General features: G+C 39.3%; 1 protein-coding gene and 1 non-coding gene across 3 annotated transcripts; one reads left to right on the forward strand and one right to left on the reverse strand.

Moving 5' to 3' along the window:
* The first annotated feature begins 5616 nt into the window (after positions 1 to 5616).
* Positions 5617 to 5687, forward strand: TRNAG-CCC (transfer RNA glycine (anticodon CCC)). The gene has a single exon. It is a non-coding gene; the product is annotated as a tRNA-Gly (tRNA).
* Positions 5688 to 5911: 224 nt separating this feature from the next.
* On the reverse strand, positions 5912 to 17043 carry LOC112278366 (uncharacterized). Of its 2 annotated transcripts, none has more exons than XM_024511717.3 (21): positions 15226 to 17043; positions 14729 to 14844; positions 14139 to 14347; positions 13740 to 13859; positions 13495 to 13626; positions 13192 to 13317; positions 12890 to 12948; positions 12477 to 12576; positions 11857 to 11974; positions 11368 to 11592; positions 10903 to 11224; positions 10647 to 10740; positions 10239 to 10347; positions 9641 to 9912; positions 9273 to 9400; positions 8586 to 9009; positions 7954 to 8237; positions 7630 to 7849; positions 7157 to 7399; positions 6703 to 6788; positions 5912 to 6516 (listed from the first exon to the last, which is right to left on the reverse strand). In XM_024511717.3, the coding sequence occupies exons 1-21, from the start codon at positions 16104 to 16106 to the stop codon at positions 6369 to 6371; spliced, it is 4416 nt and encodes a 1471-aa protein (XP_024367485.1). In that variant the 5' UTR covers positions 16107 to 17043; the 3' UTR covers positions 5912 to 6368. The 2 variants fall into 2 exon arrangements, with proteins under 2 accessions (XP_024367485.1, XP_024367484.1); XM_024511716.3 differs by having other exon boundaries at positions 7954 to 8240.
* Positions 17044 to 17799: the final 756 nt, after the last annotated feature.

Genomic DNA, 17799 nt, shown 5'->3' on the forward strand with positions numbered 1-17799 from the left:
AGAGACCATACTCATAGGTTTGAAAAATTACAAATATTGGGCTATCCTTCTCCAAAGTATCTTCAAGAAAGAAGATCTTTGGGATCTTATCAAACCACAGCCATCACCTATTACAACATCTTCTATCAAACCAAAATCCAAGACATCATCAAATTCAAATCAATCAAAATTTTATATCATTTGACAACAAAAACATAAAGCAAAAGCTATGATCTAGTTATCATTAGTTCTAGATTTCTACCACAACATCATTAATATATCAAATCCACGTGACTTTTGGCAAGCTTTGAGTACCATGTTCAATACAAACAACATATTTAATATCATGATTGTATTAAATTGCTAGAAAAATACTCAAATAGAAGATCATTAACACGTCACAACATTCATACAGAAGATAAACCACACAATTTGCAACCTCAAAGCCATCAAATAGATACCATCTAATAAATTTTTAGTGCATCAAATTTTCAATCAATTACTATGAAAATTTGATAAATTAGTATCATAAATTTAATCCAAGAAAGAAATTCTCAACTTATAGGAACTTTAGAACAGTCTCCATATCAAAGAAACCAATGATCTCTTATTGCAAGCACATGACACCTCAAAAGAAGAATTGATGATGCGTATACAAAATCTACATAATAAAAAGATCTACTATAACATATTATCTTCCAATGGCCCACAATGGACTCAATATCCTTTAGTAGCATCCATCAGGAGGACAAATCCAAACAAAATCAAAAGCTTACTCTCACATCTAATAGGTACTAATACTCAGTCTAAAATTAACATTTCTTTTGCACAAAACAAATCACTCTTATGGCATAAAAGACTAGTTCATTTAAATTTTTGCAGTCTACAAGCACTCTAAAATCTAGTTACATGCATTTCAAAGTTTTTAGTTTCTACTTTCAATTGTCTCATATGTCATGATGTAAAACAAACTAAAATCAATATATCAAAATAGTCACTTACATGGAAATCTTTTCTGCTTACTTTCATTCATATAGATGTTTTGTGGGCCTCTTCCTATAGAATTTCTTAGACAAAATTGTTATTTCTTACTACTTACAAATAACTATAATTTTCTTATTGAATTTATTTTATGAAAATAAAAAATCAAATTATGAGCATGTTCCATCAATTTTACAACATGATCAAAAAAACAAACCTTACACTGCATCATCTATATGTGATCTAATTGTGGTAGAAAATTCACCTCTGTAAAATTTGATCAATGTCTCTAAGTACATGGAATCCTATGATAATTGAATATTACCTAAATACTCCAACAAAATGGAGTCTCCAAGAGAAAAAACTACTTTGTTGTGAATTGAATTTGTACTGTGCTCTTTGGTAGGCATGTTTCCACTTTTTTTTAGGTTGAAGCAGCTTAGATAGCTGTACAACTCATGAACTCAAATCTTATTGGCTCCATTAATGGAAAGACTTATTATAAAGTAATCACAAGTCAGTATTCGAACCTCAACAAGACCAGGGTTTTTAGTTGTGTTTGTTTTATTCATCGAGATTAAACACAAAGACAAACTAGAAGTCCGATCCACTCAAGGTATTTATCTAAGCTTAGACGATATTTCCAAAGGCTATAGAATCTATCTACCAAATTTTAAAAATATTCAAATTATACTTGATATTTCATTTGACGAAGATAATTTTTTCATTCAAAAATCTAAACCATATAACAATGTTTTTTGCACCTTTGAACCATCATCAATAGACCATTGGTATAGAAACATCAAAATCCATCTTGACGCTCAAAATTTATATGAAGACCAACAATTTTTTCTACCCAACTTAAACTCTAATATTAAAGAACCACTTCAAATTGAAACTTAGATTCTTTATAGTACAAATACTTTTTTAGAAGATCATCATCCAAAAAGAACATCTCTCAATAAAAATTCACTACTAGCAACAAATTTTGCACCTTATTCACTTGATTTCAATACAGTAGATAAATGGCTAACTTCTAAAGTAATCAATGATATATCCTCATATTTAGTAAACGACATTAATACATCTCAATCAAAATAATTCTATTCCTTCACATCTTCTGAACCATTGAATCAAAACTGTTGTACCACAAAATGTCCAACTTGGCTTCAAGATTATTTTTGCAATTTTTTAGAATTCTCCATTGAACCAAAATCATATGACAAAGCTACTAAAGATGAAGGATGGAGAAACACAATGATTAATGAGATAAAATCTATTCATGATAATAAGACATAGTCAATTACTATTCCTTTAGAACACCAAGCTATATCAATAAAGTGAGTATATAAAGCAAAAATAAAAATTAATGACACTCTTCAAAAGAAAAAATCACGACTAGTTGTTTGTGGTTTTGAACAATAAGAAGGCATTGACTATGAAGAAGCATTTGCTCTAGTTGTCAAAAAGGATACCATAAGAATACTCATTATAATATCTACACAAAACAAATAGAAACTATATTATATGGATGTCAAGACTACTTTCCTCCATAGTAATTTCAAAGAAGAAGTCTACATCACACAACCTCAAGGCTTTGTAGTTGAAAGGCACAAACACATAGTATGCAAACTACACAAAGCTCTTTATGGCCTAAGACAAGCACAAAAGGCATGATATGATAAAATTGATTCTTTTCTTCAAACTCAATGATTTACAAAAAGAGAAGGTGACTACAACCTTTATATTATTAACCATTAAGAAAAAATACTACTTTTAATTCTCTACGTAGATGATCTTCTCTTCACAAGAAATTGCATCAAATAGATCACATGGTTTAAATCACAACTTGAATCAAAATTTGAAATGGCAGAACTAAGAGAAAATGATATGACACTCTATCTCATGGCTGAAATAATCAAATTGTCAAAAGGATTTTTTTATGATACAACAAAATTATACATTATAAGTAATTCGTCATTTTTGCCTTGAAAGATGTCAATCCGTTTCAACTCCCGTAGTTGAAAGACTAAAGCTCACTCTTGGTATAAACAAAGACATTATTGATCCAAATTATTATCAATCTATAGTTGACAAACTTATATAATTAGATCACTCTTGACTTGATTTTTCATACTCTATTGGGATTCTTAGTTGTTTCATGATGAAACTACAAATACCACATTTGACAATAGCAAAAAGAATTTTAAGGTATATTATAGGAATATAAGATTATAAAATATTCTACCATACAAATTGACTAACAATGCTATTAGGATAAGTGGATACAAATTGAACAAGAGACCTAATTGATGGTCAATCAACAATGGCTTTTGTGTTTTAATTAAGCGCCAGTCCAATTACCTAGCTTTCAAAGAAACAAGCCACTATTGCGCTCTCATCTTCAAATATAGAATGTATGGGCCTATCCACAACATCTAAAGAAGCAACATATTTGAACAAACTTGCATGTGATTTTGCACTTTAAATCAAAAAACCAATTCTAATATATTGTGACAATGAAGGAGTATCAAAATGGCAACAAATTCAGATATCAATCCAAAAAAAAAAGCATATAATTACACATCATCATTTTAGAAGAAAAAAAATAAAAATGGAAGAGGTTAAATTAATCTATGTACCATGTCTTGAACAAATAGCTGACATCTTCACCAAACCCTTGGGGCATGGTCTATTTGAGAAATTCAGATCAAAATTGAATATCATTCCTATAGGAGAAGCACAATCCTAACAAAACTACTATATTTCTCATCTTCTCTCTCCATAGCTCATAGTTGTAGGCATAAATTAGCACATTCAACTTAGTAGAAAATAAATCGTCACTTTCTCCTCTCTTATCCACTGCCTCCACATAATAAACCCTTGAGATGAACCTTGGACATCTAAAACAAATTCCTTCACAAACTAGAGTCAAAGAGTACAAGTAGTTTATTAGTGAGTGTCAAAACTGATGATTTCGTAGTAAGGGGGAGTATTGGAACATTCATCCCTACTTCATCATTGGATGAAGATTGTATGATCTGTATGTAAGAAAGTAAGAAAGATTGTATGATCTGAGATCCGACATTTGTGCCGAATACTCAGATCTCTGTGCACATGTACTTAAGACTGCATCAGCAATCTCGTAGTAAGGCCGTAAGCCTCTTTTGATTTGTTCATTCATTTTATTGTTGTTCTCTCATACCCATCTACACCACTGCGGATCCGCTCCCTGAAAACTGAAACGTATTTGTGTCTTGCATGCTCTGTGTTTTTAGTTCAGGGCTTTGTGAGAGATTAAGGGAAGCGACTCTCTTGAGAATTGAACACATAAAGGGGTTTGAGCGACGGGATAGAGAGAGCGACGAAGGAGATCGCGGTACAAGCAGAAACCCAATGAGCGGAGCTTCGTTGTGTGCAATATTCAGCTCACTCAATGTGTGTGTGGCTCTGTCTATCTGCCGATTTGTCGTGCTCTCTTCCTCCTCGCCACCTATTCAGCTATGGTGAAATGTCACACGACTGCATATTCACTATTTCAGGCTCCTGCCACTCTTTTCCTAAATCAAAGAAAGTCAACTGCGAACCCCCTGTGGACGGAAACCCATTGTAATGTCGGGCATCGAGCGCCCCGCCAAGCGAGAGGGTAGCCAAAAAAACACACTCAACCAAACAAACAAGGGCAGAAGCAATAAAGAACAAGGAGAGAAAGAGCAGCAAACAAAAACGTGCCCAGCACTTCAGGGCGGAAAGCAGAGGAGGCCAAGGAAACTCCGTCGCCAGCGTGCGAGCGCGAGGCGCATGATGCACAAGAGACAAGCCCCGAGCTCTGCCACACCAGAGTTGATTGTTCCGAGGAGGCCGCCCCTGGCTACGAATCCCGTGGCTTACGATCTCTCCACGCCTGGGCAGCGTCGGTCACGAATTCGCGTTGGCGAGCCTCGCTTGGGCACCTCTCCTCGCCATAGCCACGATCTGAGCTGGCGGCTTCGGAGGCCATAGCCAGGGCTCAGAGCGAGAGAGCAGGCCATTGCGCTTTTACTTTCTCACTCACTTTGTCCTTTTTCACATAAAGGTAGATTGCGATTGTTGTTTTATTTGCATTTTTGAGTTGGGGCTCTTGACGTCTGGTGCTTGACACCGTGGATGCGTCATCTGTCTTGCAAGAATTAATCTGTTTCTTAAAATATTTTACTTCGTTTTTGGTTATTATTGATACTGATAATATGTTCTTAATCACTTGAAAGTGTAAGTAGCTATATTAATTCTTTTGTTTACATTGTGGCTAGTTTTTGCGGTTGCTCTAAGCATCAAGTTTGATTACTTGACCTGTTTAGTTATTTTCTTTCATGAGAGGCTTGTGGGTTGATTTCAATGGCAAGAAACACAGCCCTGGAAGATAAAAGCAGCTTTGGAGGGAGCCTACTGGTGAGGTTGGGGAGGGGTGGAAAATCAAGGAGAAGCCCTCAGAACATTGCTGAGGTTGTGCATTCGGTAGAGTGGATCCCGTCGCGGGGAGGGAGAATGGGAAGCTGCGACTGAATTGTTTTAGATGAGGACAATTTTAGCCATATCTACAAGGAAGGCGTTGAAGGCCACCGTGACATGGAGAACCGATGGAGTTCCGATCAAGGTGACGGATCAATTACTTTAAAAGCGCAGCTGGTGTAGTGGTATCATAGTACCCTCCCACGGTACTGACCGGGGTTCGATTCCCCGGCTGCGCACGATAAAGATCTCTATCTAATGAGGTTAGTATCACCAATTTTTGATTGGAATAGGTACCCAAAATCCAAAACTATTCTACCAGGAAATTCAAAAATACAAGAAGACTTATCAAACTAAATCTTCAGAATTGTTATGCAAATGCATATTCAAGCTCTTAGAGAAATATGCTCTGAAGTTGCTATAATTTACAACCAGGTACCACAGGCTCTCTTGAATATGGTGATACGGTTTGAAAGCAATGAGGTAATTATTGACTTGATTTTCCAAGGTCTACAACACCTTGAGGATCCAACTTTGCATCTGCCACGTATCTACATTATGACCAGTTCATCCCTACGAAGAATGTAAAAGCCCATTCTACGGTCTAGCACAACTTCAACAGAGTGTGAAACCAGTAGGATGTGCAAGCAGCAAACTATTTGTCCTAATTATGACGTCAAAGGTAACCTTTTTAAAATTCGACGGAGCATTTTTCTAGAGTCTCAATAGCCACTCAACCATGGGGTGGCAATTTCAACTGCACTAACTCCAGATTTCATAATCTTACAGGAATGAACAACTCTCACATGTCACTGCGTTTAAAAGGTTATTTGGAGACTATGGTGCAGCAAAGCTTACCAATTGTGATGTGGCAGAGTAACTGATACCTTTCTACAATATTTGGAGTAAAGCGATCGCTTCTACGGGTCCCAAAATTTCATTGGGTCACTTGCATACAGAGAGCGGTCATGAATTTCAAGGTTGGAAATATACATGTCAATCATACGGGCTTGCAAATGTTTTGTCAGCAGCAGCAGAGTGGGTAAAAACCACCAGCTACCTTCTTCCCTGCACAAACGAAGTCTTAGAAGCAATACTTGTTCGAACGCTGAAACAAGTCTAAATATCTTTACATTAATCCACCATCATTCAGTTCATATGCGAATTTCTCAAAAATATATTGTGCATTTTCGTGAATGCGGAGTTCATTTGGAAAAAAAAAGGGGGGGGGGATTCAGAGAATGAAGCGCATACGTGTTGGATTGTCCAGCTGGCGCTTTGTTATAGCCAGGACCTACTTCCAAGCTGTAGTGGATGAAGCCTATCACCAATGCCACCAACTGCAAGGATAAAAAAAATAAAAAAGAACATCCAATTTCAAATCAAATTCATTAATATTATTGGCTCCCTCCAACCGGAACCACCAGGCTCCATTAGGAGAAAAAATAAAATTTGAAACCATCTCTAACAAGTCAAAAATTGAGCTCCGACCAAGAATTTACTTGTCCTGTGAACCTCTCAAAGAGCCAAGTTCTAAAAACCGACCTCTCACTAACAAGCACTAAAGCGATTTCAGCGAATGATCAATAACAAAAGAGGCATTACAACACGCTAGTCTAAAGAAGTATCAACCAAGCTGAGCTTCCGCAACAGACGTAGAAATTTGCGAAAAACTAGGTTTCATACGAAAATACTCTGACAAGCTTACCACATTTACAATGGAAGTAACATTCCACAGTGCATAAACTCGGGCAAGGCCAGTTGACTTTCGTGCCTCAGAACTGAACAGAGCATTCAAGCCAGCAGCAGTAGGTAGAAGTGCAGCCAACGGCAGGACTAGGACAATAATTAAGACTGCCTCTATACCCACGGAGTAAAATTGCAGCAGCATGAGCAAAGATAAGGTCAAATCAACGAGAAGAAATAGCGATACGACCAATCCCACAGCTTCCTGCGGTCACAACCAAAACACATCTATTAAATAGTAGTAGATAACAGACGAGAAAGGAAAGCTATCAGCAACAATCATTTTTAGCCTAAAGGCCTAAAACATCTGCGGAGCTGGTATACATATTGGCTAGACAAAAATTGCTCGAGAGAGAAGGGGAATAAATTAGATATCATGTATGCAAACACAGAACTGCAGAAAAAGTTGTGGTTCCACGATAATTTTGTGAGTACCTGATGGCCAGTAGCTCGGATGTTCCTGAGAAGGCAAGACAAAGGGAAAAAGTTATAATGCCTATCCTCCAGTGCTTTAACTGAAATCACATCCAGCGTGGCTCCTCCAATTCGTCGCCTAGATATACCAAGAGAAGAGTAGCTTGGACTGAGATGCCAGGACTGCCGTCGTCGAATCCGCTGCCCATCATCGGGTTTTTTATAGCCCCCAGAGCTTGCACTGCATTAGAAATGGGTTTATCATGTCAACAACTCCTAAAGTTTAAGAACAATAAACAGGATAAAGCTACAAGAGGCCACTTTAAAAGGATGAGAACAATATACCTGCCAGGAGAGCGAGGCACTGTGAGCATGTCTAAGGGTTGGAAGTTATCAGGGACCTCGTCTGCGTCGTTCAGTACTACACCTAATTGGTAGTATCCTGATGCGGTAGCCTGACACCAGGCCAAGTCGACACGCAAACCTTTTTCGAACAGCCATGGATTGGCGTGGGTTTCGAGCCAGGTAATGAGTGGCAACAAGGTGGTGCGTAGTGAACCCTGCCGAACAGTACGAAGCTGTGCATTTATTCCAGCAACCAGTCTGTACCACATTGTTGCCGGGACAGCCTGCTTCTTACCAAGAACCATTTAGTGCAAGTTTCACGCTGAAGAATAAAGTTGGAAATAATACAGAGCAAAATACAATACAAGAGCATTCAGGTCTGATAAATACTGTGAGGTGTAAATTATCATGATGTTCGTCAATTTCCACGACCTCTACTTGACCAAACATAATCCAGTAATGTGTACATACAAGTGTTCAATTAAAAAAAAATTTCTGTTGAAAATGATACACTTCCCCCACTTTAGTGTTCTTCAACATATTTCAGAGCCCCAAACTCGATAAACTATGATCAATATCTTGTTATTGGACTTATGGAGGATCATGATCGAGAACTCAGTGAGGGATGATACCTGGGAAAGAAGGCTTGTAAGAAGATTGTCACTATCAAGACTGTAATAAAATAAGTAGCTTCCATCGCCCCCAAATATGATAGACATTGGCAACCTTTGTCGTAATTTAGGTGGTAAGTCAGGTCCCTTCTCATCTCCTCCGAGGAACACATCAACGTATCCCAGGACTAAATCCGGGGTAGCAGCTACCTTTAGACCCTCATAAAGAGCTCGGGACCGACAAGAACGTAAACATGCATGATCATATTCCGACCGTACAAATTCCTGCAGGCGATGTAACTTTTCCCGCCTTCGCCATTGCTGCCATGACCAGGAAAAGGGGTAGGCAAGCATTATCAGGATACTATGCACGGACCCTTCCCACCATTGATATGCTGCTAAGCTATTGACGTCCTCCACAAACCTGTTAAAAGCATCCTCATATCTGCATAAAAGAAGGTTGATCATAAGACTAGTAAAGAACTACGAGTTACAAAAGAAGTTTCATAAAATAGACGTTACTGATTTACAGCAGAGGAGAGCATGAGGCATTAGATAACCGGGCATTAGCTCATTCTCTTTCACTTCTAACCTTTGGGGAGAAAATTACCAGAAATTAGAATAATCAAACAGCACAGTCCAGTCAAAAATAATGCAAATACATGGTTCCAGGAGTTCATCTTCGGGTCTAAGTATGCAGGTACGTACACAAAACCAGCAATCTGATCTGGAGGAGAGTGCGGTAGATGCCAAGGCTCGCCAAAGGAGTTTGATCCCATGAAGTACATTCGATGTATATGACTTTCTGAATCCTCATCACGATTCGTTTCAAGCACCTGCATCAGCCCAGAATTGCTTACAATGACGTAGGAGGATCTTGTCACTATGGATGTTTCTCTACCACCCCTCTACACCTCATTTCTATGGTCAGACATATACCATTGTACATTCTTTTTAATCTCCAAATTTCAAATGAAAATATTCGATTGGAATATTGTGATAATTTGAACCTAGATTGTCATAGAATTCTAGTAGATGCTAAGACCATGTGCTAGCATTGGAAAACCGAGCATTACCTCATTCAAAGACTCCAAAAATGGTAAAGAATGATCTATTTGTGGCCCATGAGGAGTAGCAGCAGGCATGGAGAAGTCGTCATTTCCAACCAATTTCATGCGAGCTACACTTAGCACACAAGCCAAAGTAACCATTACACATAACATCAACAAGGAAAATAGATGGGGGCCTCCAAGCTTGTGAATCAAGTCCTCAAGCACGGTATAACAGTGTGGCATCCGATACTTATCAGAGGTGCATTTATATGGGCAAGTAGGTTCAGAAGCACCACCTGCAGCAAGTCGAACAACAAAAGCATATTTTCAAGTTAGCCTAAAAAACTACTTCAATTTACAAATATGTGCGAAGGATATGGCATCCAAAAATAAGTTGTTCAAACGAGCATAAACAAAATTAGGAAAGAACGTCGGTGTGGTCACATTCAGTGGTGGAAGCGCGAAGCTGCCACTTAAGATTCGTTAATCTAATCCACAAGTAGGTGCATGGAGCTATGCATGACTATTAAGGAACCAACAACGAGCAGTTTTCTACACATAATGATACTCCAGTCCAGAGAAAGTCACGAATGAAATCAAGTGAGCTGGTATAGAAGCTTGCCACGAACATAAATGTAATTGGCACGACGAGGGAGCTTCTCAGGAGGACACCGTCTGCAGAGATCTTTTGAAGTCCCTGTATCATTCTTGTACGTCCCGACAGGACACTCCTGTTCGACAATGAATGCCAATGTTTTGTTTGGAAATCATTATCATTATAAATAATATTATAGGATATAAAAAGAAACAAAGAAGAAAAGAAAAGAAAAGAAACTCGAAGATAAATGTCAAGAACGATAATATGATCAGGTCAATATAAACGATAGGAATGTGTCAAGAAATACTCCACATTCAAAGACACTAATGTCTAAATTAGTTCAGTTATAGTCCAAGAATTTAAGGAAGATCAGTTATTATTATTCAGCAATCCTAAGGTTCTTCAACATCAATCAGAGACTCGTAGACCTACCTCGCAAAAAATGCCAAAGAGACCCTGCGGACACTCCTTCCCAGTAATAGAGCCGTGATCTCCATGAAATCCTGCACCTCTACTTATTCCTCCACTGGACACACAAAAAATGCAACCGCAATGTCGAATCAGTTCAACAAGCAGAAACTAAACGACCTTGAAGCATTATCAAATTCAGCATTTTATAGTACTCTGTCAAAAGCCTTCTTCTGTAAAGATGACAGCACAAATGGAAGTCGAACAATATAACCTGTACCTTGTTACAATGCGACCTTCTCCAGTAGCAACGGGCATGTATTCATTCCCGGTAGGAATCTTGGACCAATGAAAGTGAACTCGCCCACCTCCCCCACCACCCCCACCACCTAAACCACCATTGCCACCTCCAGTAGACAAAAGTGAACCATTACCGAGAAGGATCGATGCTACGAAGAGAAGAAGGCTTCCACCAGAGCCTCCACCTAAGCCTTCTACCTCAGCTTCAGTCGTGCTCCCCACTTCACTTGAGCTCTCTCCATTCGCAGAGAGGGCTCCAAATACCTCCAGTGTTGTTATTGGGTGCTCCAGAGAACCCACAACTGTACCAATTCTTGACCACGGGAGAAAATTAGCCTTTACAAACGGATAAATCATAATCTTATGAATGGATTAGTCAATAACTCGAAATTGGAGCTGCAGTAACAAGATGAAGTGAATACATCAGGTCAAAATACACACTAACCAATTAGTCCACCGCCAGCAGTAGAACTTCCAAGGCCAGGATTGCCACCCCCACTACCGAGCTCACAAGGCAATTCACTGCTACCATATGTTATACCTCCGTCGAACCTAGAATCACCCAAAACACCGTCGCCACCTTTGCCCCCGTGCCCTCCACCTCCCCCAGTCCCCGCTTTCCCGCTTCTCCCTTTTCCACTCTTCCCTTTTCCCAAGCCTTCATGGCAACCTGTAAAAAAATGAAGATGATCAGAGAAACGTAGTGTACGTGCGGTTTAAAAGCAGCGACGAGATCAATGGAGCGATTCACCTCAATTCATGCATGAGGAAACGTTGGAATGAAGAAGATGTGTCCCTTAATAATAATCGATTTAGCTTTCCAAATTGACAAAAAGTTGAAAAGCGCGAATATGTAAGAAAATAATCACTTGCATACCAAACAAAGATTCCCACTTTCATTGCGGTTTTCTACTGGAAAACTTAGAGAACTCACCCAGAGCAGTAGCAGATACGACACCCTCAGGACTAATGGTCACTGTGCGAGCACGCTGTATGTGCACAATACTCCCAGATACTTCCCCGAAAATATTTACATCTTCTACCCGACAAATCTGTTTCGGTGATCAAAACGTCCCTCAGAATGCTTAAGCATAGAATATTCAGCATGAGTATGCCTCTGAAAGATTAATCCTAAGACATTACGACCAACACGAGAAAATTTCATGATCGCTTCATTCAACAACAAACGAGATAAATGCTTCTTGAGTTTCACATAAATAAAATAAATTAAGTGCAGGATGTTATATATTGATTATAGCGCTTCGACAGATTCAAAAATACTGCTGAAACTAACAATACATGTTCACTTAATCCTTATGAATGGAGACCATCGAGCAACATGAGACTGATACAAAAATGTCGCCGACTATTTCCTGCTCTACGATTTTTCTATATCAGAGTGGAGGTTATTTGCACGTTTAAGCGCAGGAAAGTTTGGATGGATTATTACCAACATCTGGTTACCTTTGGATGCGACATAACCTGGAACGTTCCATTTAATTTCATTCACATGTAATACTTATAAGGGAGAAGTAAAATCTTAGGAGTACGAACCTGAAGGGTAAACGGTGATGAGGTATTCACGTTGCAATCCTCAGACGGTCTCAGCACCTCCATGGGACAAAAATTATTCTCACAGTACATAGCGGTAATTCTGGAAAACCATGAAGATCTATTGTTAAAGCTACTCTTATCCCCTGTACTGAGTTTTGACCCATTGACACGTACTCCTTCTCCCTGTAATCAAATCCTTCATCTAGTTACATATATACCTAGATGAAGGATTCCTTCTCCTTGTAATAAAATCCTTCATCGAAGTACATATTTCGTATAAATTATGTGAACATTGTCCTCTAGTACCATACACGTACGGTAAAAAAGTAGCTATCGTCATCCATACTATCAGACTACAAAGTGGTATGTGAAATGCAAGAATTACATCAGATAGAGATCTAAATAAAACTTACTCAGATTTGATAGATGACGATGATTTTAATGGTGCCTGCAAGACTGCCTTGGGACCAATCTGCAAACAGGTAACGTCAACATACTACACTGGACCCCAACGGAGAAATGAGACCTAGGGATGTTTGGAAGCTATGAGGCTCACACAATTCATCCCCAGATATGAGATGAAAGCAGATTAAATGAAAGCTGAAACGAATCTAGACATCATTTTCGAAATTCATGAGCACATTGAGCACATCGCTAAAGAAGAAAAGTGTTCCCATTTATTCAAAATATAGACACCAGCGATGTAGACACTTACGGTAATGTTATAAAACAACGAGAGAAAGAGACGTTGCGCTTTTATAGAGTCTCCATAACCCTGCAATTGCAATCTGCCTTGGCCGTGGACTCCTAAGTTCGCATTCGACCTGATTTCTGACCCACCCTGATGAACAAACTCAACACGAATCATTCAAGAAGAACGATTAAATCACGTGGATGAAGATGTTTATAATATAATCATGAATATGACGGATTTATCCAAAAATGCACGGGAGAAAAACAATTGGAAAATAACAGTCCTACTCCGTCTCTCGTGAATACGCAGAGAATATATGCTCACCCCTACATATGCGATGTTGCTCGCCTCCACAGTAGAGGTGCCTACCATCCAGTCATCAGAACCAGCTACTATATCAATTTTGGATTGCTTCAACGTAAACATTTTGGAGACCAGCCACAATGCTCCATTTACCTGCCTCCAGCATAAATGGATTACGATTCTTAAGAAATTCATCACTTTGAACTCAGCAGCTGATTCAAAAGGAGTATACATGGGCACCCAAAATATTAGTGAGAGAATCTAACCGTGAGAGTAGAGTTTTCCATTGTGTAATCATCTGCATACAGCTCGCTTTGTGAAGTAGGGATTTTTGCATTTCCAAAGTTGAGGCAGCTTCCTGACGACAGATTCACAGTTCCCAATACCTACATTTGCCAGTTTGAGAAAATTGTTGGTACTTTCATGAAGCCATGGTCTTCAAAGAGTTCTATAAAATTCGAACCGCTGACAGATCAATGAAGTTTACTGCAACTGCATCTTTCAGCAAGCATGCAAATGTTAAATATCAATATGCACAAGTTAGCTAACTTAATGGGAAGAGAATGATTAGGGCTAGCAAAGATTATCCAGAAAGTCTTCGCAGTCTTGTTTTTTCTTCCTCTACTGCTTGCAAAGATGAGTTGCGAAATTGAAGAGCAACTTACCTGAATTCTGCTCCATTGCAAAGGAACTCCAACCCTCGCAGACTGCTCCACGACCAAGTTACCCCAAAGAGGTCGAAGAGGGAACGTAAGAAATACTGTATCAGTTTTGGATTGCTTGTAATTATTTGAAACATACAATGATTTCGACAAGACATCGAATCGAGTGCCCGCTGCCCCCGCATTTTGTGGACATCCTAGACTATCACCACCTGAAAGTCAACAACAATTCCAAATAGTTATACATCTTTACTCTGCGCATTACGATGAACTACAAGTCCTATTAGCTAGATTTAGTAAATCCAGAATCCGACCTACTCAAAAAATTCTAAATTGTGACACAAATCCTTCAATTTCAACTAATTCTTCAGGTTAGAACATGGCCATGACCTTACAACCACAAAGATACGACTTCGAACCCTCGACGACAAATATACACCTTTGAAAACCACGTATCATGATATTATTCAGTCAACGAGGCAAAAGGCAAAAGTCTTCACAATCAACTCAAGATATCCGAATTAATATCAAAATAATATTTGAATCTACTACGAATGCAGCTTTAGAAGGAGACATTAAGGTGTAAAGCACACCGTTAACGAAGACGTCAACATCCTGCATTTGCTGATAATCGATGGCGATGCGACCTCCTCCGCCGCCGCCTCTCCCTATCCCTCCAGTAGCAGATATTTTTCCTCCAGCTCCTTCACTACATTTTCATCCAGCACAATTCAGTGAGAAATTGAAACTCTATCGTGTAACCAATCATCTTACACCACTTGATGGACCTTCTTCATAACTCTACATGAACCTCTCCCAGCACGCTCCGCAAAATATTAAAACCAGTTCTGTGGAGTTTTAATCTTGAGCATCTCAATCGCGACAAGAGGTGTCAAAGCCCCAACATTCTCAAGAGGTACTGATGTACAGAGTTGACACACGACTGGCTGTGCCGAAGAATCACCCCAGTAATTAAGTGACTCGATCAAAATGTAAATGCCTGATTCTCGCATTATTTTTTTCCATGAGAAAACGTCAAAAACACCATTCGCAACACTTCTGAGCAAGACTGAAAGCCAATGTTACTCACATTCGTTGCGCTTTGATCATGACACTTCCACCAGAGCCTCCACCACCCCTATTTCCTACAGAGCCTCCATTAGCTTCTATGGTTCCAGCTAACTTCAGTACATCATCCACTATGATGGAAATGCGGCCGCCTCCCTCTCCACCTAAATCAGATACGTTAACTTCGGTGGTGCCACCACGGCTTCCATGGACCCATGGCTTGGATAATTTTTCCCAGTTGTATGTGTCCCCTCCCCATGTGTTAACCTGGTCTTTGCTTTCATCGCGCTCACAAGCTGCGCCTCGACCTCCATGCCCACCTCCTGCTCCTTCCAAGTCCTGAGGCGTCCCACTTGTTTGAGCTGGAGGGCTTCCTGCCAAAGATGAAGCTTCGATTGATGCATGATTACCAACGGTCAAGTTGGCGGCTTGGATTGTTACAGTGCCGCCTCTAATGGTAGAATTCGATCCTAAGATGAGATTGCTGGATATTAGAATAAGAATTTCACATCCAGGCTGTGCACAAGACAGAGTCACATTCTGAAAAATCTCTAGGGTTCCCTTTCCTACTAAAGCGGAATTTGCTCCCAGCTTGACCGATGTAGTAAGTTTGCAAACAGTGTCTAAGGATCCAACACCACTCAAGTCGGCTTCACAAAGAAGTGACTGGTTCGTCAGTTCCTCATAACAATGCGCCTTGTATCTAGGCTGAGAGCGCTCACATTGCCGTGGATCATAAATTGTTTCCCATAAGCCGGGATCAGAAGCAAAGCTGGAAGAGATATTTGTAGAAGCCCGCTGGTAATCTGAGCTGTTTACGTCGAGGCAGCGTACCAGCCACGTACAAAGTAGTGCGTAAAAGAAAAAAGCTACAACCAGTCCTTGTGAGGTGAAAGACATCATGTTTAACCGTCCTCTTCATATCCCAAGTTCTTGATCATTTCCTGATTAACAACTGCTCCTGTGCAGTATACAAAATAGTTGACGATCGGGCTTTCCGAACTATTCTCACTACCGATCATGTATTAATTTCGCACTCCGAAGTTGGAAAGAGTTCAGTGTCAGCGATGCAAGGAAAGTGGCAAGTTCTCCATTGCTCCTGGCGCATAACTCTGCCTGACGTGAAAATGCGCACAATTCGGCAGCCAGTTGATAGAATCCCAACACTTATTGTTCTTCTTCGAGTATTTCTATTTCAGCAAATAGCCTAATGCATGCGCCGACCGCATACATCTTTGATTTTTATACTCATATCGTTCAACAGTGAACAGCAATCACAGCCGAAGTTACCTAAAACTAGAATTTAGGCGAAAACCTCAGGAACTAATCATTCAAGGAATATTCAGCATAGACCGCTACCACCACAGCGCAACCTGAATTCCACCACCTGACGAACTAAAATCCACATTACATAAAAATAAAAAAATAAAAATCCGGGCTAACCGCTCAATTCTAGCCTCCACTTCCTCCTGTTCCTCCCCAAGAGCGCAGTTACCGATTACGTTGTCACAATTCGACAAAATATTTCCATGTCCACGGATTTCTTCGCTGCGATCCCCAGCTCTCGGCGACATGCATGCTCCTAAGCTCCTAATCTAAACCCCGGTAACTCCATGAAGAACCCGGAAACTCTGCACAAACTCAACAAACTTTCTTCTAACCCTTCATGCGCAACTTGCCACTAAGAAAATTAAGTCACGCGCTAAACATTACACTAGAGCTCTCTCTCTCTCTCTCTCTCTCTCTCTCCCGTTTGACGCTCGCTCCCACCGAAATCAACAAAGATTTTCCTCGATGTCGTGTTCGCACGGAAATCTCACTGCGCTCGCTGAGTACCAAAATAAGTTGCTGAGTAAGCAGGGCAGGCCCTCCGATCCCGTGCGTACGTTACCACTTCTCCGTCGTGCCGGTGCAAGTCGGAGACGAGGAGGAGGAGGCCCAGACCTTGTATGCTTCTTCTAAGGTACTGATTGACCTGAACCAATGTCGTGACTATTTTTATGATGTGAAAAAGCATATGTATCTTTTAATTCATGTTAAAATTTTCAGAAATAATTAAAATCAGAAAGAAAACCACATGTTGTAATTTGTATTATTATTATTATTATTATTATTACAAGAAATGTAGATGCGTTTAAATTTACAATGTCATATATTGAAAAAGCAACAACTTTTTTGTCTGACATGAACCCACAGCAGAAAGCATGGTTCATAATAAAAAATTGAGATCAGAATAATTCCATTTAATATTCAGAATATACAATACGAAGTTCAGTAATTATCAAAATAGATTTGACATACACTTTTTCTTTACAATAGTGTATCAAATATTAAATTTACAATATGTATGATTTCTGTTGTAAATTTGAACCAATCAAACATGTACAAATATATGCAGACATGTGTTGAATATATACAAAGTGCCTTCATTAATATGCAGTAACATTGTGGTATATGTTATGTTTGTGTGTCTCAAAAATTGCACGAAGTAAGGACTAGATACTTAATATAACACTTCAATTTTATAAAATATGATATTTTTCATATTTTTACATTGATCAGAGTATACAAACAAGAGGAGGAAGAAAATAAATAA

Source organism: Physcomitrium patens, chromosome 25 (genome assembly GCF_059467195.1).
Source record: "Physcomitrium patens ecotype Gransden chromosome 25, ASM5946719v1, whole genome shotgun sequence".
Classification (NCBI taxonomy): domain Eukaryota; kingdom Viridiplantae; phylum Streptophyta; class Bryopsida; order Funariales; family Funariaceae; genus Physcomitrium; species Physcomitrium patens.